Consider the following 14,178-nt stretch of genomic DNA (forward strand, 5'->3'; position numbering starts at 1 on the left):
AGCCTTATCGGTTTAGCGGTTAGCGAGGTCTTAAGCTTCAGAAAGAAAGTCATCGTTCTTCTTTGTTTATTGGATATATTTTTATCATTAGTATATCTAGTTAAAAACAAGAACAAATGTGATGATAAAAAAATGAAGAAAAAAAAGTAATCAAACTCTTTATGCTGTAAAAATGTTTAAAACTATTCATGGTGATCTAAATTTGAGATGCATTTTGGAAAAGGAATTTCTTTCGGAATGAGCTACGAAATTAATATAATTCAGTTGAATTAGAGTAAGCATACTAGAAATGTAAAACTCAGCGAAAAAGAATCTGAAAGCTTTTTATCGTTCTGTTAATAAGATTTTTTTTGTTGATTGTTGATTTAAAACCTAATTATTGCAAGTAACAAGCGCTTTGATTTCACGACATTTGTCTGAATGTCAAGAAATAGTGGTTATGAGTTGCACCTATTAAAGATAGCATTAACATTTTTAGCTATGACGATTTTTAATCAACATATCGAATCTAGTTTTAAACTTAAACTAATGCGTGTAATATAAAAACAAAAGGGTTAGTAGTAGTATGGGTGCATTTTAGAAGATTAATTATTAAAAGCATGGTTTAAGCCTCCAATATTAGGTTTTATAATACAATGCCTTAATCGTTTAAGTTTGTATTAATTGAAAACTAAAGATAATTTAGAGGTTTCTTGGTTTTATTTTCTTTGCTAAAACAATTGCTGAAAAGCAGGGCTCAGCAGCCGCGCGTCAGCTGCCTCATTTTTTTACTATCTTGCCACGGACAAGGGATTCTAAGTGACAAATTCACCATATTCCACTTCCTTCTCACCCTACCCCCACCGATCTTACACACTTCCATTTAAAAACAGAACAAAACAAGTTTTACGCCAACATTACGCCACAAAAATATTTTATTTTTCAATTTTAAATAGAATTGATATACTAAATTATAGATTCAGCTCTTTACTAACAATTTTTAAAGCATCAAAACGGGTTTAAATTTGAGACTTATTCGCGGCTGCTAAGCCCTGCTGAAAAGGGAGAATTATCTTTACCTGGCGGATAAAAGACCTGGAGCTCAAGTTCCGCAGACACAGGACTCTCGCCAGCTGAATTTATACCTGAAAAAACAGAGTAGGGGAATCTAAGATAATAAGAACATAAATTGTGAGTTAAAAACGATGACATCAATTTTGAAATATTTTGTATAGTTGAATAATAATTTAAATTATTTGGAATTTTGGAATTTCTAGTTGAAATTAACTGAAATATTTCAATGTATCTATCTATCTACCTTTCTAGAAATCTTACTAACTAACCACCTTTAACTATCATACCACTTTTCAATCTATTTATCTATCTATCTATCTATCTATCTATCTATCTATCTATCTATATATCTATCTATCTATCTATCTATCTATCTATCTATCTATCTATCTATCTATCTATATATCTATCTATCTATCTATCTATCTATCTATCTATCTATCTATCTATCTATCTATCTATCTATCTATCTATCTATCTATCTATCTATCTATCTATCTATCTATCTATCTATCTATCTATCTATCTATCTATCTATCTATCTATCTATCTATCTATCTATCTATCTATCTATCTATCTATCTATCTATCTATCTATCTATCTATCTATCTATCTATCTATCTATCTATCTATCTATCTATCTATCTATCTATCTATCTATCTATCTATCTATCTATCTATCTATCTATCTATCTATCTATCTATCTATCTATCTATCTATCTATCTATCTATCTATCTATCTATCTATCTATCTATCTATCTATCTATCTATCTATCTATCTATCTATCTATCTATCTATCTATCTATCTATCTATCTATCTATCTATCTATCTATCTATCTATCTATCTATCTATCTATCTATCTATCTATCTATCTATCTATCTATCTATCTATCTATCTATCTATCTATCTATCTATCTATCTATCTATCTATCTATCTATCTATCTATCTATCTATCTATCTATCTATCTATCTATCTATCTATCTATCTATCTATCTATCTATCTATCTATCTATCTATCTATCTATCTATCTATCTATCTATCTATCTATCTATCTATCTATCTATCTATCTATCTATCTATCTATCTATCTATCTATCTATCTATCTATCTATCTATCTATCTATCTATCTATCTATCTATCTATCTATCTATCTATCTATCTATCTATCTATCTATCTATCTATCTATCTATCTATCTATCTATCTATCTATCTATCTATCTATCTATCTATCTATCTATCTATCTATCTATCTATCTATCTATCTATCTATCTATCTATCTATCTATCTATCTATCTATCTATCTATCTATCTATCTATCTATCTATCTATCTATCTATCTATCTATCTATCTATCTATCTATCTATCTATCTATCTATCTATCTATCTATCTATCTATCTTTCTATCTATCTATCTATCTATCTATCTATACCTTTACAAGAGTAGTTAGCATGATATTGCCTGGTGACCTTTTCCAGAAGTAAAACTGTTGGATCCACATTGCACAGGGCTTCAGAACTCTGGAAAATAATACAAATTTAAAATCAAAATATTTGAAAGGTTTTAAACAAGGGTGAAGGGCAGTGATCTTTAGGGATAAGACAATAGAGAAAAATTTATGTACATTCACAATTATGATAAACACAATAACCCTTTCTGTAGATCAAAATTATTGGTTGAAAACTTGTGGTTTGGATCCAACCAATCACAATTCAAGTACACAAAGTTTTTAAGCCAATAAATAAGTTGACATAAGTTATAAAACTTTAGGTACCAGTGTAATAAACAGCCCTTCCTGGTAAATGGAGAAGGTCACTAAAAATCAGACATGTGACGTCATAAAAATTATGGATTATCCATCTCCTTTCTAGGAGGTTTTCTTTCCCACTTTTCCTCTCATCTCCCTCATTTTTATGACGTCATATGTCTGATTTTTGAGTGACTTATCTCCATTCACAACTCCCTGAAGTATGCTAATAAATATATACTGTGGTTGTTCCTTTTATCCCTGGTATTTATGATCTGTATAAGTTTCAGGTACACAAGGATACTACAACCAAGGATTATTCTATTAAAGTAATGAAAATTTAGATCAAAAGGATGGTTCTGTCATATCTTTTAAACAATTGAAAATACGAAAATTTACGAAGGAAAGTGGTTCATATTTATCTTCTATTTACCTATGCTTAAAGAAATGGATAATAGAATATACGTGGACATTATGACAAAGGAAAAATTTTCGTCAATTTAGGATGCAAACTTGGAATTTATCTATAGGCCAGTTCGCTCATCCAGTAAGAGGGGAGGGGATGAAAATAAAGGGGGATAATTGTTGAGGGGGTCGTTATTTTAGCCCGCTGCAAGATTCCCTTTATTAGAAAACATGAAAATCTGGTGTAACGTCCAAGTAATAATATATCCATTGATGTGGCACTGATAATTTGCCACAGTTTATTGTGTTGATGGCACCTTGCTTAATAATTTCAGTCCTAAAGACACTGGTACAGTAGTTTTACATCTCAGCTGAAAGGCAGTTAAGATTTTAATCTTACTGTAATATTTAATCTTAAATAGCTCTAGGAATATATATGCTAAATAAATTTTGGCTTGGGGAACTCATAAACTACCAAAGATTTTTTTCAATTAAATGAAAGATAGACCAAAAAAAATTGAGTATAGTTCCTTTTGTGGCAACGCCTCTTAAAGGGCGATTTATCTTATTTTCACAGTAGCTTTTGAGGGTTAGGTTAAGTAAGGTTAAATGATTGCCCTGCAGCAAGGTTAGGCAATTGGCCCAGCAGAAGCTAGACATAGAAGAAAAGCTACTGTGAAAATACGACGAACGCTCCTTGAGTGGCGTTGCCACGAAAGGGACTATACCCAAAAATTGAGTTCACAAATTTTAGCATTTTATAAGTCAATTCTTATCTTTCTTAAAATAAGAGTATTTCATTGTTTTTAAGAGGTATTTAGAGACATTTTATTATGATACTTGCAGAGATATTAAATGGAGATAAATTTACATACATCCCCAATAATGATATACAAAATTACCCAATATGTAGGGCTAAATTATTTTTTGAAAAGTTTCAACACTAATAGTTTGGAACCAACCAATCAAAATTCAACAATAGTACCCAAACGAATTTATCCAACGAATAAGTTAACTTTGGGTAACAGTATATTATCCAATCAAATATTCACTCTCTCTTTGGATATTTGAGGGGATCTTTAATTTTTCTTCGTACAAAAGGATTAAAGGATCTAATTGACGTAAAAACTAAAATTATTATTTTGTTAGGGCCCAATATACCTAAGCCTATAAATGTGTTGTTTAGACGTTTTCAAAATTCAACCAGGGTTTTCTACTATATATTCTTGATTCTTAAAATTTGTCAACTATATGCCAACTTATTCTAAGCTTTTTCCAAGTTGGCCAATGCGTTAGCGAGATCTTTTCATACATTTAACAAACATACATTTTCTTTAAATGCATGGATTGCTCATATATCTTTTTAAGTCTAATTGACATGCACCAAATAGCTCTATGTTATGGTTGTTTCAAATGAACGTCAAAGTGTTTAAACACCTCTGTCACGACATAAATAAATTAGTCATACTTTATCCTCTTCAATAAACAATAAACATATACCTATTTAAATTCACGCAACCTCACCACCGTAAAATTATATATTTTTCTGAAAATCACGCAACCTTTCACTTGTACAATTTTTTTTAGTAAAAGACATATTATTATTTAGATGATGCTCCAAATTTTTGTGTACTCTGATAAAATAATAATTCCCCCAATCCACCCACTTTACCACATTGCCCCCCTCCTTATGGATTAACGAACTGACCAATGAATAAGATCCATATTAGCAAGCTAAATTGACTACAAACTTTTCCCTGTCAATATATCCACGTATACTCTATATCCATATTTCTAAGCAACAATATACAGGAAATAAAGTCAGAAAAAGTCTTGTTTTCGCCACAAAATAAGCTTACCTGGCAATTAGGTAGTTTCTTCAGCACCTTTCCATTCTTGTACCAGATAACTGAATTTAGCTTGGTTGGATTTCCATCCATAACTTCACAATACAAGCTAACATTCCTAAATAGTTATGTGAAATTGTAAGGTAGATGGACAAAGAGTCTAAAAAATCAGCCATGTGACGTCATAAAAATTAGGGAGATGAGAGGAGATGTGGAAAAGAAAATCCCTAAAAAAAGATGGATAATCCCTTATTTTTATGACGTCACAAGGCTAATTTGTCCAGCTACAATCATGAATTACATAGATGAAGACAAACCATTGTTATACTTAATTTTTGGCCTTTATATATGTAAATTCTATTTTATAACGTTAGGATTGTTCTCATACAAACAAACTATTTCTATTAATGTTTAAATTTATCGATCTATCAATTTTTAAATCTATCTATCTCTACATCACAATCTCATTGATCATTCTATCTATCTGTCTATCTAAGTACCTGGCATCAGTCTCGCTGACCGGCCCCTCTAGCTGCATCTTGATCTGTACACTTGGAGGATACTGTACATTTAGAACTATCTATCTATCCATGCAACTATCTATCTATCTGTCTATCTAAGTACCTAGCATCAGTCTCGCTGACCGGCCCCTCTGGCTGCATCCTGATCTGTACACTCGGAGGATACTGCACATTGAGAACTGTACTGCCCCCAGAACTGCTGGCACCCAAGTCATTTTCTAAAACAAAGTAAATTATCTAATTTTTGACTATCATTAATATAAGCAATAAGTATTAACAATTGTTAAGGTGCGTTTATATTTAGACATGTATCTTTTGTAGTAGCTGAGCTAATCTATTTTTGTACCTCTGTCCTATTGTCGGACGTACGGACAAGACCTAATTTTAGAGTAACGTCTATATCTATCTGTCTTTAAAAACAGTTTCTCAGAAATACTATATGTTGGTCCCATTCAGATTTTAAATATTTATGTACATTTTATCTTTCTAACATTGCATTGTATGTACGATAAAGTTTAGTTTTTTTTATAGATTTTTTATAACAACATGATAAAAAACATTATGTAAGAATTTAAGTGAAATTGCGTTTTTCAACTATAATGATTTTTACTATTCAAAAAAAAAAGCTGAAACATTTTAATGGCTAAATTCTATATTATTGTTGGGGCCCAGCAGCCGCTCGTAAGCCTATGTGAAATCGTCATATCATGACTCTAAAAAATCAGTTGTCTTAAACCTGTTCAAAAACTGACAACCCATCCTTTTAAAATTCAAAAGTGGGTTTACATTTGAGGCTTTTGTGCGGCTGAGGCGCGGCTGCCGAGCCCTGATAAAAATGGAACAAATCATCATTATTACAGCTTTCAAATTTGAAATATTTGAATATCTACTCTTTAATTGGTCAAGTTTTAAATCAAATTAAAATAAGGCAAAAAAAACTTTTGTAAAACTCTAATAAGCATTTTAATGTAAATTATAAGTCCTTGAGTTTTGCCATGAAGTCTAAGTTTAAACTGTTTAAAATATCATATATTGCACAAAATTGAGCCCAGAATTAGTTTTAGCTGACGTTATTATATTCTACCATAGTCTTTGGGATAAAGAATAGACATAGTATATCTTGATAGTCCAACTGACCCCATTTTTTGTAAAAATTAAAAGAATTTGTTTGCAGACAAAACTGTTGTTTACATTTTGTTATATACTAGATACGGACGACGAATTTATTCGACGATCTAATTTTTAGAAAGCGAACACAGTAATAGTGTCTGGCTGATTATGACGTAACAAAAAAATTAGCCAATGAAAGGCCACTAAAAATTTTACCATTGGTCAATAACGGCCTCTCATTGGCTAATTTTTTTGTTACGTCAAAATCAGTCAGACACTATTACTGTGTTCCTTATGTAACAAAATGTGTACAAAATTTCAACCAATCAGATCACTTGTATGTTCCTTTAGTATTCTCCTATTGGTGGAATCAAACATTATGTCCTTTGAGTAACTCTATTGGTTAAAGTTACACAATACACAATAAGAACTTAACATCTATTTGAGAAAAAGGGATAAGTAAAGGAGATAAAAAACAATCTTCCGCCTATTTGTAAGTTTTACATTCTGTACTGCCCAAACGAAGAAAGTTGCCTGTTAAGACTGAATGTCTGAACAAAAAGATTTAGGCAACCGTTGGGCTTATTATGGCTCTTCTTTACAGCGAAGCTTTATCCTCTACAGCCCACTAAGGGTGAAGCCGCTAGTGTTTTATGAAATCACCCCTCGTTAACAGTTTGATTTTAGTTTTAAGAAAAAGAAGAAAAAAAACATTATGGGGAAGGAATTTCTCATGTAGGGTGGTAACCTCCCCCAAAATAGTTACAAGCCTTCCACGGTAGACAGACAGACAAAGACAGACGCATAGACAACCTGTTACTTCTATGTAAGGATTAAACTATGCTTTCGAGCCTTACAACATTATCCTTTATTTGCCAATCCCAAAATCTATGTCATTTATTCAACCAACCATTAAATTTTAAAATTCTTTAATATTTTCACTTTTTTGCCTACAAAAGATCATGGTCGTTAAACATTAGGACAAATCACAAATCCTTAAATTTCTTGAAACTAAGCTTTCAGTGACCGCTTGCTTTAATCATTAATCACGAGTAAATTTTGGCACTAAAATTAAACGTAGATAATAAAAGAGATTTGTAAAGATAAATGAAGTAACCTATCCAATTTGAATTGTAATAATGGCTAGGGAATCTTTTTATACGACTTTTTTTGAATTTGGTTAATACTTTAAATGTTTTATATTAAAGTTTACCTCATGTTTTACTTTTTAAAAGTGAAGCTTTTCTATTATTAGGGTAGGTCCGTCCGACACGGATAGCTTTTTAAATTAATTTTGGCATGTTAATTTTAAGTTCATTGCCCCCTCCCTCCTGCACAACCATATACAATATAAAATGTTTAAAACATTAATTTAAATTGGCGGTAAAGGTAAAACTGCTTTTTTCTTTAAAAGTGTAAAAATGTCGCTAAAAGTGCTCCTTTTCATGGATGCTACCCGTGTCTAATCAACTGTAAATTGATTACCCATTTGTTCCCTAATTTCCGAAGTTGTACGACAGATAACCCGACTATTGCAAAAGCTATTTTCAGCTACTCCGGTCAAAGGGAAAGGCTTTTTTCATTTACAAAGCGATTGATACATTATAGATTCAAAGCTTTTTTAGCTTTTGGAAAATATTGAGATATGTTGAGGTTGATACGTACAAAATCGGAAACTAAGATTCAGCTGACACTCATGTCTGATTTGGAGTTATGTGTACGCAGAAATCAGTCAAATTTGTCACCCTTACTTACATTCAAGGAAAAGGATTATTTTAAAGAGATTTTAATTGTTTGAATTATTTGTTTATGGTTAACAAATAAGAAGTTAAACAACCCCCGAAAATAAATAGTTATAGAAGAAGAAAAAATCTATTAAAACTCATTGGAACACATATAAACTCAAAGGTTCAAATGAAATAAAATTGCTTGTATGTATTTATCACTGTTTCTGTTTAAGTACAACATAAAATTTGCAACGAATTTCGCAGAATTTTTAACATGCAAAATGAATTCTAACGACCCTAGTCTCCCATATTCTTTAAGTTAAAAAGTATACAGTCAAATAAAAAACTCTAAATGAGACAAATAATTCAAACGTATTAATAGTAAAAAGTTATATTACATTGCACATAACCTCTCTCCCCCTTTCCTTAATTTTAACTTTTAAATGATTGTTTCTAGAACCTTACAAACCCTGCGGGGCTCAATCTATGCTTAACCTACATCCTTGTTTTTTATAATCATTTTATCATTTTAGAATAAACAAGGTTGACAACATCCATAAAAGCAAAGCTCCGAACGGTAGGACAAACGAACATTTACTCTTGTAGACTGTCAGAACTGATTAATCAGAGCTGGATCTTTAAATCATTTTAGTGGTTAACCAGAGCAGGTTGCGCCGAATTTCAAAAATGCCGCGCTGTGATTGGCTGAAATTCGGCGTACCCCGATCTAAATCACTATTAAAATGATTTAAAGGTCCAGTTCAGAATATATATAAGAGTCAAAGCAAAATTATAAGTAAATTTGTTGAAAAACTTCTTGATACAGGATAATGTTTATGGACATACTTACATTTTTAGGACTTGACTATAGAGTTGCTTTGCTTAAAATACTGTACTTTGTTGTTCTAGGAACCAGCATACCAAAAATCAGGACAATCGGATAATTAGATCACATACAAATTTGTTGTTTAAAAAGTTAAAAATCAACATGTTTAAAATGAACGCACGGACATTCTTGTAACGATTATAGAGTTGCTTCGCTTTCTAAATTGTACCTAACTGCTATAGGAATCATCATGCAAAGTTTGAAATCGATAGGACAATTTAAACATGCCTAAATTAACGAAAAGAGCTATCCGTTACGGACGGACGGACGGAAACTTCGCTTTTAAAAAGGTCCAAACCAACAAAAGCACAAAATATACATAAAAAGTACATTAAAATCGGCCCAGTGGACCGACTATAATTATGAAAAGCTTCTCTTTTAAAAAGTATCAAATTATCGTACCTAGAAGACAGGTATAAGTGCCAGTATCAGATCTGGATGCCTCCAGAATGGTGAGTGTGGTGTCCTCCTGTGTGCCCCCCTTGAACCTGCCCTGGTTCCGTATGTCCACCAAATCTCCGTTCCTAAACCATTTCACCTAAAAATAAAGCAAAATATTTACAAACATTGAAGAAAAATGAGCCGTGTGACGTCATAAAAGGACGAGATGAGAGGAGAAGTGGGAAAGGAAACCTCTTAAAAAGAGAAGGATCAATTGACGTCACACGGCTCATTATTTCTTCCACTTTGTCGAGTCTTCTTTTGTTTTTATTAATTACAAAAAAAAAGGCAATTTTTTATGGAAAATTAAAGAAATGAGATGGAAATGTAAGAAATTTAATGTAAATAAACAAACAACCGTTCAGAATCCAATCAAAAATGAAAATAAGGCGGGGGGGGGGGGGGAGATGGTTTTTTTTCTCTTACACTTGCGGGGTCCTAACCCTTCAAAGCCTAGAACTGTGGTGCCTAACGGTGAAGCTAACACGAACCTAATAAAATCTTACATAAAAAGTACCTACCTTCAATGTATTAGTTAAAAATAAGGGCACGGGGGAGGGGGGGGGGGGGGTTCTGTGCTGGACACGGAATTTTAGGGAAACCACTAAATAATGTTATATAAGCAATACATAATGATACACATACCTGTAAAAGTCTGGAAGGATTAGCCTCATATGTACACTGGATTACAACCTCTGAAGACATGTTGACTGTCAGGTTTGATGGAGAGGTATATACTACAGGAGGATACAGTACTACCAGCCTAGATAGATAGATATAGTTAGATAGATAGATATATAGTAAGATAGATAGATATATAGTTAGATAGATAGATACTCTAGATAACAACCTCTCCAGACATGTTGACTGTCAGGTTTGATGGAGAGGTATATACTACAGGAGGATACAGTACTACCAGCCTAGATAGATAGATAGTTAGATAGATAGATATATAGTTAGATAGATAGATAGATAGATAGATAGATAGATAGATAGATAGATAGATAGATAGATAGATAGATAGTTAGATAGATAGATATATAGTTAGATAGATAGATAGATACTCTAGATAACAACCTCTCTAGACATGTTGACTGTCAGGTTTGATGGAGAGGTATATACTACAGGAGGATACAGTACTACCAGCCTAGATAGATAGATATTTATAGGTAGATAGATAGATAGAAAGGCATTAGACAATGACATATACTTAGATATACAAATAGATAGTTCGATAGATAAATAAATAGATAAACAGACGGGTAGAAAGTTAGATAGATAACTAGACATATAGATAGGTAGAATTAAATCTATGATCAAATGCATGTTTTAATACTTTATTTAAATAAATTAAAAATTGAAAATTTCTTAATAACTTGTACTTTTGAATAAAATAAAAATTTATTAAACTTTACAAGAAATTCTCTAAATATTTCTGATGTCATTCTTTAACGTGCACAGAATGTCTTTAATCTTAGAGATCTATAATACAAAGTAACTTGATGATTGCCCGTCTGTCTGTTTTACTGAAGTTTAATTTCCCAGTAACCACAGAACCGATTGGATTTTACTCTTCATGAAATATATCTGCTGGTCCTATGGTGGTTTTAAGCTATTTACTTTAGGGTTAGGACACAAGATTCAAGTATTGGAAAAAAGATAAAAACAAAATGAATAGATATAATGACGTCAAAACAAATTCCTGTATTGAAAATATTTTAGATATCTAATATTAAAAAAGACTAGCGGATGCGCCCCTAGCATCTAGGGGATCTATATTCGAAGATATATGGAAGGGTTGATAAATAGCCTAAAACCATATCCACACTTATTTATAAATTTACAAAATAGCATAAAACCATATCAAGAGTACTATAAGAAGGTTAACTGTAAACGAGCGAGATCCTTCGCTACAGGCAAAAAAGGTTACTACTTTATATAATAGGATTGAAAATTACATAATTATGTTTTTAATATGTACTTTACAAGAAACCAAATTTAAATGGCTATAAATTGGTTTATTATTAACCTTAATGGTGTTTTGATTGTGCTTTATTAATAGATAATCAAAAAGTTGAACATGAATTAATTTCGATATGTATACTTTGTGTACATAGTTTTATTTATATTGATGTTATACCCAAAAAAAACTTTTTATTACTATCTTTGCTGATTTTTATAAGTCCAAAAAAAATATTTTTAAGCTAAATTTCTTTTTTTATCATCTCTAAAATGTATAATGCTGTACAAACGTCAGAATTAACTTAGTTAGCCTAATTGAAAGAATTATCCACATATTACTTCCGTGTGAAAAATTCATCCCAGCTTTATCTCTTTATCAATTCATCTTTGTTTTAATGGATTTTTGCTTTTTAAATAAACATTATCATTTATTTTTGCATAAATGCGATTAATAAATAAATATTTTATATTAAATGGTAAAAAAGACTTTTTTTTAATCGAAATGTTAAGATATTAAAATATTTCAATTATGGTAGGTTAAAAAAGGCGTTCATAACATAAATACGACTTTTTAATACCTTTTTCCGTAAGTAGGGATGAGAAAACAAGGATGACAACATCCATAAAAGCGAAGCTCTGAAACGGTAGGACAAACGGACATTAACACTTGTATAATGTCTTAACTAAATAATCAGAATGTAAATGTATAAGAGTCAAAGCAAAATTGTAAGTAAATTTGTTGAAAAACTGCTTGATACAGGATAATGTTTACGGACATACTTACATTTTTAGGACTTGATTATAGAGTTGCTTCGCTTATGATATTGTACTTTGTTGTTTCAATCAGTATACCAAAAATCAGACCAATCGGATAATTAGGTCACAAACAAATTTGTTGTTAAAAATGTAAAAAAATCAACATGTTTAAAATGGACGTACGGACATTCTGGTAATGATTATAGAGTTGCTACGCTTTCTAACTCGAACCCAACTTCTACAGGAATCACCATGCAAAGTTTGAAATCGATAGGACAATTCTAACATGCCTAAATTAACGAAAAGAGCTAATTATAAAAAAAACTTCGCTTTTAAAAAGGTCCAAATCAACAAAAGCACAAAATATACATAAAAAGTACATTAAAATCGGCCCAGTGCAGCGGTTCTTCTTCTTTGAAAATACTATATGCCAGCGGCTTTGCCCCTAGCACCTAGGGCCTTTATCGAAGGGATATGTACGGGTGAAAAATAGCCTAGCACCAACCCATACTTATTTATTAAAATAAAATAGTCTAAAACCATCTCAGGACCTAAATGAAGTTTTACTGTAAAAGAGAACCATATCGGTTTTGCGAGATCCTTCGCCACTGACAAAAAAGCTTACTTCTTTATATAATAGGATAAAATAGTCTAAAACCATCTCAGGACCTAAATGAAGTTTTACTGTAAAAGAGAACCATATCGGTTTTGCGAGATCCTTCGCCACTGACAAAAAAGCTTACTTCTTTATATAATAGGATATGATTTAATAATAATCAAGAATGTCACTAGATTATATTTAGCTGGTTTCAACGGACAAAATCTTTGGTGTGCTGAAAGGTTCATTCTTTGGTGACATTCATAAATGTTTAGCATTGAGTTATCAGCAGGCTTATTCATAGCTTCAACACATGCAATATTCTTGGTAAAACCCTTTTTAGTGATAGTGGATTAAAAAATACAACCCCGCCCAAAAATTCGAGTTATTTAATTAAAATACACTTTTTATATTTTTTAAATGTTGCTTTTATTGTTAGGATGTTTTTTGGCTTTCCATTAACTTTTTCAATTTCCAATCTTTAAAGTTGATTTTGGTTCCCACTTCCCTTCCCCTAAGAAAATAAGCTTAAACCTGGCCTTGAGCTAAAAATTATAGTCCAAGCAATAGCACCATTTAGTTCTTAATATGTTTAAAAGACATATAGTATATTAGAGGGGAAGGGGGGGGATTGTAGTAAACTAAAGAAAAATGTGGTATTATCTCAAAGATGGCATATCAATAAAGAATTAATTTCATTGGTGACAGGGAAGCATTTATATTCAAATCTTTTATTTCACTTAAACATTTTAAAAGCGAAGCTTTTATAAGTTAGGGATGTGTCAAATCAGTCTGTCTATCTCATAAATTTTGATTGTAAAAACCTAGGTATGTTATAATTGTCCTATTGATTTCATAATTTGACTTAGGATTTATGTAACAATAAAGCTTATAGTATAAAAAATTGCGTTATACAATACAAATGACCAATGATAGGGTAATATACAATAAAATTGACCAATGGTAAAATGTATACTAGCCTATCGTTGATTATTTTAATTGTATGACGTCATTTGTTATACTGTCTGTTTTGTTGAGCTATTATGAAAATTGTCACTCTTATTTTAGTACAAAACAGTAAATTAATACATTATAATACTCTTTATGAAATAA

General features: G+C 31.2%; 1 protein-coding gene across 1 annotated transcript in view; it reads right to left on the reverse strand.

Annotated features, from left to right (window-relative positions):
- Positions 1–14,178, reverse strand: part of LOC145330336 (nephrin-like) — an 82,604-nt gene that overhangs the window by 18,802 nt on the left and 49,624 nt on the right. Inside the window, exons 11-16 of the mRNA XM_080174969.1 lie at positions 10,395–10,512; positions 9,711–9,846; positions 5,689–5,803; positions 5,077–5,182; positions 2,498–2,585; positions 1,059–1,124 (exon numbers count right to left, since the gene is read on the reverse strand). Of these exons, the coding sequence (XP_080031095.1) occupies positions 1,059–1,124; positions 2,498–2,585; positions 5,077–5,182; positions 5,689–5,803; positions 9,711–9,846; positions 10,395–10,512 (629 nt within the window). The remainder of the gene's footprint in view (positions 1–1,058; positions 1,125–2,497; positions 2,586–5,076; positions 5,183–5,688; positions 5,804–9,710; positions 9,847–10,394; positions 10,513–14,178) is intronic.

This window comes from Acartia tonsa, chromosome 10 (assembly GCF_053477335.1).
Source record: "Acartia tonsa isolate MP-2025a chromosome 10, ASM5347733v1, whole genome shotgun sequence".
In the NCBI taxonomy this organism is placed as follows: Eukaryota; Metazoa; Arthropoda; class Copepoda; order Calanoida; family Acartiidae; genus Acartia; species Acartia tonsa.